Source organism: Magallana gigas, chromosome 3, assembly GCF_963853765.1.
Source record: "Magallana gigas chromosome 3, xbMagGiga1.1, whole genome shotgun sequence".
In the NCBI taxonomy this organism is placed as follows: domain Eukaryota; kingdom Metazoa; phylum Mollusca; class Bivalvia; order Ostreida; family Ostreidae; genus Magallana; species Magallana gigas.
In genome coordinates, this window is record NC_088855.1 from 23,476,940 (window position 1) to 23,488,584 (window position 11,645).

Below are 11,645 nucleotides of genomic sequence, written 5' to 3' on the forward strand. Positions count from 1 at the left end.
TTTAAAATGTTTAAATTTTGAGCCCCTCTTGGTGCCCATCAATTGTCCGGGAGTTACAATTTTTTGAATCTACATTATTTAAGGATGTACATGTATGCATAGTAATATCCCAAACAGTTGCACTATAGTTCTTGAGAAGAAGATTTTAAAACATTTTCCTATATATGTTAAAATCTAAACCCCTACTGGGGCCCCACTTTTTTGTTCAGGGGTCACGATTTTTACAATCTTCACTATATATACAACCGTTTGTGTATGTATTGGCATTTTTGGTGAAGTGGTTTTTGAGAAGAAAATTTTTAAACATTTTTCATATGTAGTTCTATGTTAAACTTTGAACCCCGCCTGGGGCTGCAGTTTTGATTTGAGGGTCACGATTTCTACAATTTAGAATCTTCATTATACATACAAGCTTTTGTGTAAATATTGGCATTTCTGGTGCAGTGGTTCTTGAGAAGAAGATTTTTAAACATTTTCCTAAGGTATATCTATGTTAAACTTTGAACCCCGCCTGGGGCCCCAGTTTTGGTCCGAGGGTCACGATTGTTACAATTTAGAATCTTCACTATATATACAAGCTTTTGTGTAAATATTGGCATTTCTGGTGCAGTGCTTCTTGAGAAGAAGATTTTTTAAACATTTTCCTAAGGTATATCTATGTTAAATTTGAACCCCGCCTGGGGCCCCAGTTTTGGTCCGAGGGTCACGATTTTTACAATTTAGAATCTTCACTATGTATACAAGCTTATGTGTAAATATTGGCATTTCTGGTGCAGTGGTTCTTGAGAAGAAGATTTTTTTAAAATTTTCCTATGTATTTCTATGTTAAACTTTGAACCCCGCCTGGGGCCCCAGTTTTGGTCCGAGGGTCACGATTTTTACAATTTAGAATCTTCACTATATATACAAGTTTTTGTGTAAATATTGGCATTTCTGGTGCAGTGGTTCTTGAGAAGAAGATTTTTAAAACATTTTCCTATGTATTTCTATGTTAAACTTTGAACCCCGCCTGGGGCCCCAGTTTTGGTCCGAGGGTCACAATTTTTACAATTTAGAATCTTCACTATATATACAAGCTTTTGTGTAAATATTGGCATTTCTGGTGCAGTGGTTCTTGAGAAGAAGATTTTTAAAGACATGCACCCTATACTTACTGTTTCGCAATTATCTCCCTTTTGAAAAGGGCTGCGCCCTTTATTTTTACAATTTATAACCCCCTTTCCATAAGGATGCTTTGTACCAAATTTGGTTAAATTTGGCCCAGTGGTTTTTGAGAAGAAGTTGAAAATGTGAAAAGTTTACAGACGGACGGACAGACAGACAGACGGACGGACGGACGGACGACGGACAACGGGTGATCAGAAAAGCTCACTTGAACCTTCGGTTCAGGTGAGCTAAAAAGTTCAATATAGCACCATCTTTTTCTGTTTTTCTAATATTCAAATAACAAGATATAAATATCCTTTTGCGCTTTAAAATCAACTACGAGAACCAAATTAAACTTTTCCTAATATTATGTACACATATCTTGCGTATTTGATTTTTAAAATACATCCCCCCCCCGCCCCCCCCCCCCAAAATAATAAATTATCACACGGGCACTCCACGGTGGAATTTGGCCCCATTGGTACAGACTATCAAACACTTCTGACTTCTGAATGTTTTATGAAGTGTAAACATAAAGCTTTTCTATAAAAATAGTAAGGTTTATGTTCTATTAATGTCTTGATCCAAAATCCGTATTCTTACATGTATGTATATATACATGTACATACTGTACTTTTTCTTTGACATCGTATAATGAAACTATCCAATCAGGATGATTTTATGATTAATCCAGTACTTATTTTCCTATAATTGAGTTTACCTATGAGAAATTACAAAAATGTATTCCCTTTAAGATGATGGGAGAATAAGATAGCGCAAATGCCCAGTTGGTTTAGTCGTAAAATACAATTTCAAAGGAAGTAATTTTACTGGAGGAGTTGGTGTTTTAAACTCTCAGTTTAAAATCACGATAGAGCTTTGTTAAATTGCACGTTTTCATAACTTTTCAAACACTTCCTCATAAGGCTCTTTGAGTTGTTTTTCTTGAGCTCTCGCGTGTTTAAAGCTATTTTAAAAGCACTCAGAAAAATATAACCCACAAACGTCGCAGTAGTTCGTAAGTGTGAAAATTACCTTTACAACAGGGGCGTAATACCCAGAGTGTCGGTGGCAGCCCCTACATTTTTTTTTCGAAGAGGGGATTTTTTAAAATTTATACATATAGAAAAAAATATTTTGAACGTACAGGTCCTCCAATTTTTTAAGGGGGGGGGGATATATAAACGTCTAATGTCTAATGCGTTCCCTGGAGTTGTCCAAAACGTTTCTACTGTATTTTATGGAATCTACAGGTGACATGAATATTTTCTCTGTACTGACAGGGAATGATCACGAGCATCAAATTCCAAAATAAAAAAAAAACTATGGCAGAATTAAGAATAACCAGCGGCCCAAAATCCTTTTTCATGATTTCACGTATTGGAAAGTTTTTGACAAAACTTTACCATTGCATAATGAAACAAAATGCCGTAAAAATATGAAAATATATTTATTTTTATTTTTAAAATAATTAAATAAATGAAAATACATTTATTGTTTCCAACTTAGTAATCTATAAACAATATTGCCATTCTTAGTTTATTACATTTACAACATATACAAGAGTACCGTGACGTCACTATTGTTTCAGTGCTCTAACGATCATTCTTATATACTTTATCGATTTATCTATTCTATGGTGGTATGGGACACCTCCACATTGTGATGTAAATGCGATCGAAATAAACAATAAAATTTGGTATGATTTTATAAATCTCCCCCCCCCCCGAAATTGTTACCTCACAGCGTAATGAAATGGGTTAAAGTGTTAGCTATGACTCTTAAAGTCATGAGTTCGAATCCCGCAGGGGCTAGCGCTTTTTATAAATTTTACCTTTGCAAAAAAAAATTTTAAAAACTTTTTAAAACATATTTTTTGGTCAAATATTGTGAAATTTGAAAATTCTAAAACAGTGAGAGTATTTTGATTTTTGTGTACTTTTATCCACCTTAAAATCGACAGGTGCCGCATACCACCTTCAGTCCATAGCCTTGAGACAAAAACTTGTCATTGTTTACTGAAGTATTCTATATTCTTTTTGAAAACAGAACTACAACAACAAAAGTAATTACATTGTATATATGAATATTTCAATTGATAAAATGGCAAAGTAAAAATGGGTTGACAATCTTGTGGTCACAACTTTAATATATACAACAGTCAATTTTTTCATAATGTACATGAAAAATTATGGGACCAACATGTTTATCTGTACCAACCTGCCTTAACAAAAAAAAAATAATGAACTGGTTTTGGGCCAAAAAATGAAAAAGTTAAAAAAAAAAAAAAGAACCCATTAATACTGAATGCTGAATTTACTGAAAAGAAAATTAAACTGAGCCGTTGGATATGCTCCATTAAAGTTACCACCTCTACACATCAATGAGGCATAAATTTTTAAAATATTCTCATAATCTAGAGATTTAAATGTCTTGTAAAAATGATTTAAAATTTTAAAACTTCCTCATGCATTGTGTCTTTCACTCAGTCTTCTTAGCTTACAATGTATCATGTTTAACTGAAGTCTCTCTTTCTACCTTTATGTGGCTTGCCTTGCATTGGACTTCCTTATAAAATTCCACTTTTTCCTGACACTTACAAACATAGCTTCCTTAAAGCCATTGTAATTTTGCTATATTTCGTGACCTGTTTGACAAAAAAGATATTTTCCCCTATAAATCTACAGTCCCTTATACTTGTGTGAAAAAAAAAAATTCTACTGCCGGGGACATCTACCAGGTAGCTTAATAATCTAAAACAATTCTAAAAATAGTATAAAGATATCGATGTTACAAAATGGTTTTAAAACTTGTACACACTGCTTTCAACAACAATTGTTCAACAACAATTTGAAAATAGCATTATCATCAAACTACTGTAATAAAATATTCTGTAAATACAAATCGGTACCAGCATGGGTAATTTTGAAATTGTTAAAGAGAAATCAAAAATATTGCGAGATCTGATGCTAATAAGATGTGAATGATATAAAATGGTGTTAAAAATAGAAATACCCTGGTACTAAGAAATCAAAATGCTATAAAATTTATGACGATTTTAAAAAATATTTATAAAGTTTAGTGATTAAAACTTTTGACTCTGAAACAAACACAAAAGCAAATATACATGTACATTTACAATGTACTCCGTATGTACATTAAACAATTTGCAGATATGGACACAATTTTTTTTCCTTAAAAATATAAAAGAACACAAATTTTAAGAAAACAAGTTGTATGTAATTAACAAAGATAACAAATTAACAATAAATGTAAATTTGTATAGATGTGAATAAACATATACATGTACTGGGTATGTGAAATTGTATGAATACACAAACTATGAACAAGAGGTCCTAGCTCTTTTAAATATCACAGAATTGAACATTTCAACTTAGAGGAAAATCATTCCACGGATTCTGAATTTCCTCTGTCTCTAAGACATCTAAGACGTCTAGGTAGCTGTAGGATCTTGGAATCCGCCTGTACCTGACGGACAGAAAAAAGTTTACAATCAAATTATATATTGATGAATAATCCATTGGTGAACACAGAATCAATTTACATGTATATAAGTTACATTTCACAAGTGGCTGCATCCTATTAAGGTTATTTAGCATGCAATTACAAGTACCAGTACATAAATGTTACACACAGACATAATAACAGACAGACCAAGGGACTAGCTGACAGACTCAAATCAATATTCCATTTCTTTTTATAGTAAAAACTTTCAAATGTAACCTCACTTGCACTGAAAAAACCCCTAGGATGAAATTCTTTGTGTGACTAAGAAACTCCTATATGCCATTTAAACATGTTAAATCGCACATAAATCTCCACAAACCTGATGCTGTGTCATTGACAAGTCTTTCGTGTTCCCCTCCGACATGCATCATGTGTCGCCCGGCCCTCCTTCTCTCCTGACAGTACCTAAAGGCGGGCACGATGATGATGTTGTTGTACAGACACATCCCAGACAGCAGGATGACGAAGCCGACCAGCTGGAGGATCTGGAAGTCCTGCCAAGCCAGGAAGAGCGTGATCAGCCAGATGAACAGGGTCCTCACACTATCTAGCACCATGCGTGTCGTCGCACTCAGTTCTTTGGTTACACTAATCCCAGCAAAGTTGAAGAAAGCTATACTAACAACGTTTCCTGGAAACGAACACAAAAAAAAAAATACAAGGAAGGGAATTAAAGTATATGTATACAGCTTTTTAAAAACAATTAATTAATGAATAAAATACTTGGTTTTTTTTTCCCTTGATTTACTTCATCCGTTTTAATTAACTTACCAACTGTAGCTAGCAGAATCTTCCAGCTATTTCCAATTTGTATAAAAGCATCTATTGGGTCTTCTAATTTATGGGTTGGTAACTTGCTGAAGGCTCCAGCATCGATGTAAAAGAAAATGATGTTCAAAATTCCCAGGACGATGAACCCAAAAAATCCTGAAAATAAAGAAATAGATAGTTGTTACAACCATGGGATCAATCATATCTCAGATAACTTATGTACTCTGTTATCTATTCCTTAAAAAAATCAAATCTTTTTTATTTTATTTCTGTATGTTTATTTTAGCTCTGGCATTGGTACACAATACAGTACCTATCAATGTAATATAATATGACCATATGTGTTAGCTTATGTTCAAGGTTTAAAGCTACACATCTTTTTATCTCAGATTTATGGTAAATCAAAGGTAAAACATTTCTCTCTCTGAAAAGGATAGATACAGTTGAACTATAGTATCTTGAACATCAATACCTTGAACCCCAGTGAATAGTAATATAAATTGATTGGGAAGTGCGAACCATTAACAGGTATTCTTAAAGTATTTTTACCTAATTACATGTATCTTGAATCCTCTGGTATCTCAAAAACTTAAACATTTGGTCCAAAGGAGTTTGAGATAACCAGGTTTGATTGTACATGATTGTACATTGTGTATAAAAATTACAAACTTTCTAATTCTTGACCGAATGCTACAGTGCAATTAACTGAATTAATTACCTTCCCATCCAACAGCCTGCATGGCTGGTATACTGTAGCGTGTGACAAACTTCTCTTCATACACCATCTGTACAGCAGCAATGATTTGGGCCATAATGATGAGGAGATCACCTGTAAAAAAAAAAAAGATTGGCATTGTACTGAATCAATGATCAATGACAACAATAGCTTGAGATGTGTAGCTCTATAGAAATATTCAAGTGCTACAGTTCCTCACATGCAGAAAAACTGCATAAATATCAAGTAGTTTTTAATTTACGGTATAAATCCTATACCTTAACATCTGCATGTTAAGGTATAGGTGTGCAAACATCCAATACAAAAGTCTGCAGACATGTTGACTACAGTTGTACATTTGCAGCTAGGACAAACTGACAACAAAAGCAAGCCTTGAAGATGCATGTACCGGTACTTGAATATTATTAAAAAGTGACCGATCAGTTTACCTGCAATAATTCCATTGGTGTCTGTCTGAGCACCAGTATTTCCAAATATGATATCGGACACCCCCACTAATGCCAGGCCTACCAGTATGATGAAGATCCCCGTCCACATCACCTTACGAATCGTGGATCCAAGGAACGCAACGGACAAAAGAGCCGTGAAGATGATGACCGCACCTAATAAAGATTACATAAGTTTGGGAAAGATTCAGAGGTGAAGCAGAAAATGTTCAAAAGAAGTTAATAGACGATGCCACACTGCCAGTGACAGCAATTCATGTATTATTTTTGATAATTAAGATACTGAAGCAGGCAATACTGGTCATTAAAGCAGTGAAAATTCACCCCCGTCTTCCATCAACCCTGGTTATGGTGTCATCTTATTATGTTTAATGAGCAAAAAATTTAAAACTGCAAGGTAAGGAAATCATCAGATTTCTACAAGGCACAATCAGGAAACGTTTTTTTAAATTTACAGTTTGGTTCCTTTATACTATCACTAACAATTTAAAATTATTTTTCAGAATAGACATAATTTCTCCAGCTTTTTTTTTTGGAATTTTGAACTCAAGAGCCAAACAAAATTTTTTGAGATTTATAATGATTTAGTTTATTTCAGCAATTTAATGACAATCAATTAAAAGCCATAACTAAGCAGCAATAAACAGAATGTATAAAGGTCATCAGATCTACTATATAAACATACTTTCACATACACTGTTTTTTGCCTTACAATGAATATTAAACATGTAATTTTATTTTTGTACAATATCAACTAGAGGTACTATACTGAATGCACTATTTTTCTTATAGTGACCTTGAACTTGTACAAATGACCAAAGCTCAAGGTAAGGACATATTAACAGGTCACTAGCAATTGTTAGCTTCTATTCATTTTCCACTACAAAATATAACATAGACAAATATTATGATTTTTTTTTTCAAACAGTGACCTAACTTGAACTTCCACAAAATGACCTTGTTTCAAAATAATGACACAACCTCAGGTCATAAGCAATCTTTGTGTGAAATAATAACTTACAACGTTTTTTCCCAAAAAAATATAATCTGGACATGACTTTTCCTTCCAGTGAGCTTGAACTTGCCCAAAAGACCTTGAATCAAAATCATGAAACACCCTCAGGTCATATTAAGCAATCTTTGTATGTAGTAAGAACCTCCTATGTTTCTCCAAAAGAAAGAAGTTATGGACCAGAGACGATTGCACAGGCCGATATTCAAGGTGAAGGTGATTCCTATATAACCCCCCTCCCCCCCCCCCCCCCCCCCCCACCTGAAACTTTGTTTGTGAGGGGTATAAATATCTTTTTTTATAATTAACTGATAATTAACAAATATGTGAAATTGACTCATTAAAAAAAAGATGCTCTTATAAACATACATCAATGATCAGTAAACAAAAACAAAAATATCACTTTTTCTCATTTTCAGACATGTCTTATTAGCAAGAGATCTATATACAGCTTACTCCACTTATATTGAACTCGCTTATTATGAAATTCCGCTTATTTTGAAATAGAAATAAATCCCCAGTTTTTGCCTCTCATATTCTTTGCATTGATTTCACGGATATAATGAAATCGGTTATTTTGAAATATCGCTTATATTGAAGCCACTGATCGGTCCCCAAAGGTGATAATTAGTTGTTTTTATAACGGTTATATTGAAGTACTCCCTGGCGGCTGTCGTCACGGTTGGTGATAGTAATTATGCCAGACTGACCGGTTGATTTACAAAGGTGTGAATTGATAAGTTCTCTTCATGTGTGTTTTTATACTTCTATTAAAAAGTAAAATTTATTCACTGTTTAATTTTTTGTTTATACGAATACGGATGTATTGAGGCTAGACGTAACATGGCAACCCCACGGAAAAGAAATACCTTATCTCCGGACGCTAATATTACTTATTAGGTTTGTTACTGACTGTTTAAAGAAATTTGTGGGGTCGGTAAAGTCCATAGAAGGCGAGGCGGAGCCGAGCCTTCTATGGACTTTACCGACCCCACAAATTTCTTTAAACAGTCAGTAACAAACCTAATAAGTGTTTTGTTTTGTCGAGGACCTAAAGTTTGATATGTAAACAAACGTTTGTGTCGAAAATCAGTTCAAATAACGTTACGTCCGCCATGTTGCGCTATAAATTTTGACGCTTGCCTTTTAAAGAAATTAGTAAGGCAGCCACGTGACGCGTTTCATCCAATGACGTCGCGACATTCTAGTCCGAGGCAAAACAAATTATTGTAATAGATAAATGATGACCAAATAATTTGTTCGAGTTTGGTTTTCTATGCTTACATCGGGATTGAACTTTCAAAAATGGCGGCTTCACGTCAGTCAATTTCGCTTACCGGTATATTGAAATACGGATATATTGAAATAATTTGCATGGACCCCTGAATTTCAATATATCCGGAGTAGGCTGTATATATTTAATGTGCCACTGTCAGAGATTTCCTTAAGAAGGCTTACTCATAAACTGGTTGTTTTTTTGTTTTTATTTTAGCCCTGGATTACTTTTACTTTAGGTCAAAAGATGGGGAATTCAATTTTGTTTCTAAAAGTTGAGCAAAATAAACCTGAACAATTTAAAAATAAATTATACTCAGATAGGTTATCAAAAATCTTACACATCATACATATCTAAACCCTGCAAATCTTCATTGACTATAAAGTTTTTTGGTCACAACTTTCATGTGCATTTCTGCAATAGCCTTATTTCAGTCTTATACCGTAAATATCTCTTCCATTACCTCTCAACATCTGGAAGCTTGATGCGAATGTTAAATTGAGTCCCACATACATAAGAGATGTCCCACACATGTCACAGAGAGCCGGGGGCAGAAATATCAGGGGATTAAAGCTCTGGTTCCCAAGGTTTGGTTCCTGATTGGGGCGCCGGACTCTGTTGTATGTTTTGATTATCTGGAAGACTATGAGGCAGGAAAATTCCCCCAAAAACATGCCAACTGCCTGAATAAATAAACAGTTAAAGAACAAAATACATAATGGTAATTTTTTTTAAAACAGACCAAAAAAAAAAAACTCATAAAAACTCCATTATAACTTCACTGCCCTAATTTTAGGCACAAAAATATGAACAGGAAGTTTAATATGTGCAATAAAACAAATTTTTTCTCAAGAAAATGTGGTTATCATGAAAAAAACTACATGCATCAAAACGGCTTTCCTTTACCTGTAAAAATGGATGATCAAACGAATGAACATTGCCATCTCTACCTTCAGCTGACTGCCGATCTGCCCATCTACAAAACATAAGAAGAGCCAAATAGATTCAACTGTATCAATAATATTTAGCCAGGGTTGTCTCTAAGACCTGGGAGCCGGGGAATTCCCCCGCCTAAAGTGATGTAATTACCCAGCTATTTTTTCATTTCAAACACAATCAAGCTAGACCTCCAGAACCCCTTCTACTTTTTTATTTCTTCCTTCTACTTCAATTTTTAGAGACAACCCTGTTTAGCACAAAATTACATTCAAAACTGATGTAGTAGTTGGGACAAAATTGACTTTGGTAAGCTCAGTGGTAAGACTCTTAACCATAGAGTTGCAGTGGCCCCTGGTTCAAATCCCAGTCCAGACATATACCAAAATTTTCATTGATATTTGATCATTCCTCCTCTCCTACATCAGTTGGTGCCATCAGGTTCCTTGTTCAGGCAAATATGAATATGATTAATAATTCCCTACAACAAGGTGAACTTATGGTGTGTCTTTAGCTGTTTAGGTTGAAAACTCTTTTTAAAAAGGAGGGAGGAACGATTTTTTGTTTGAGTAATAAATAATTTATTCAATATTCAATTGATGATCAATAATTTACAGCTTTTTTTAAATCAAACCTATTGCAACTGCATTTTTCTGAAGTATATCAACCACTCTTTTTCCCAGAAAGTTTAAATTATACACATTGCATGTGATATAGCCTACATGCCATGAATTGGACTTAGTCAGTGTAAACCGGCAGGTACATGTACCCTAAATCTTTCAGAAGTTACAGAAGGAGGAATGATAAAGTTAGGGCAATATGAATTGACCATTGATATATTTACATGCATGGATAGCTACTGCAAAGTGGACAAGCTCCTGACTAAAGTTGTACAGGTCCAAGGTTTGACTCCCTGACCAGCAATATTTTTTTTTCATTCATAGTATCTCATTCCTCCTATCCTACTAAACTTTGTAAGATATTTATGCAGCACATTTTCTTCAATCATTCAAAATTTATTCTGTGTTTGCTTAACACCCCCAACATTGACGATGTAAAATAAAATACATGTAACGTTACATGTACTTTTACTTACGTATTTTACAGAATAAAACATAATGTATAAAACACATAAATGCATATTGTGACGAGCTCCTGCCTCTTTGCCCCCCCCCCCCTTTTTTTATACGGGTCACGTGCCGATGACATTTTTCTTGTGAAGCTTTTTGACACTATTTTTATTTAATCGAACACTATTAGAACCCCTAAAATAGTTTTTAAGAACATGAATTTATAAATGAATTAATAAACGTAGGAACCGGGAAGATAGTGCAAACCGAAAATAGAAAAAATGCGGTATTTTTTTCGGGTTCAGACGATATAACACGACAGTGTTACAGAGTCGATTTATGTTATAGTTACGGTACATTGTATTCTCACTTACTTCGTCGACAGAGTGTTTATGGAGCCCGTGATGACCATCATCACTGCAAGCAGCATTTGTTTGGCTGTCCATGCCATTTTTCTGTCTTGGTGAAGGAGGAAGACAGTAACCTACGCTTATTTACTTTTGTGGGTCATTGATCGAAACTCTACGTCGAAGAAACGCTTGAAAATAAATAAATGCCTTTCTATATACGTTTAAAGCTCATATATCACATGGCTCGTTGGTCTAGGGGTATGATTCTCGCTTAGGGTGCGAGAGGTCCCGGGTTCAAATCCCGGACGAGCCCGAACTTTTTTTCTCTTGTATTTTCATGTCGATGCTGTCCTCCAGTTAATGAAAATCATTCT

General features: G+C 34.4%; 1 protein-coding gene and 1 non-coding gene across 2 annotated transcripts; one reads left to right on the forward strand and one right to left on the reverse strand.

Annotated features, from left to right (window-relative positions):
- Positions 1-4,463: 4,463 nt before the first annotated feature.
- LOC105328672 (solute carrier family 35 member F6) lies at positions 4,464-11,456 on the reverse strand. Its single transcript, XM_011429646.4, has 8 exons — positions 11,296-11,456; positions 9,822-9,891; positions 9,379-9,598; positions 6,610-6,783; positions 6,164-6,274; positions 5,446-5,601; positions 4,994-5,305; positions 4,464-4,635 (listed from the first exon to the last, which is right to left on the reverse strand). Exons 1-8 carry the CDS (start codon positions 11,370-11,372, stop codon positions 4,601-4,603), a joined length of 1,155 nt encoding a protein of 384 aa, XP_011427948.3. The 5' UTR covers positions 11,373-11,456; the 3' UTR covers positions 4,464-4,600.
- Positions 11,457-11,512: 56 nt separating this feature from the next.
- On the forward strand, positions 11,513-11,584 carry Trnap-agg (transfer RNA proline (anticodon AGG)). Its single transcript has one exon. It is a non-coding gene; the product is annotated as a tRNA-Pro (tRNA).
- The last annotated feature ends 61 nt before the right edge of the window (positions 11,585-11,645 follow it).

What these genes read in the sequence shown, in the direction of transcription:
- LOC105328672 (XM_011429646.4), bottom strand. Translation starts at nt 11,372, where the DNA reads ATGGCATGGACAGCCAAACAAATGCTGCTTGCAGTGATGATGGTCATC. An exon ending in GCAGGCTGTTGGATGGGAAG is followed by an intron (nt 5,602 to 6,163) that starts GTAATTAATTCA and finishes CTTTATTTTCAG; the next exon opens with GATTTTTTGGGTTCATCGTC. An exon ending in TGTCAATGACACAGCATCAG is followed by an intron (nt 4,636 to 4,993) that starts GTTTGTGGAGAT and finishes TCTGTCCGTCAG; the next exon opens with GTACAGGCGGATTCCAAGAT.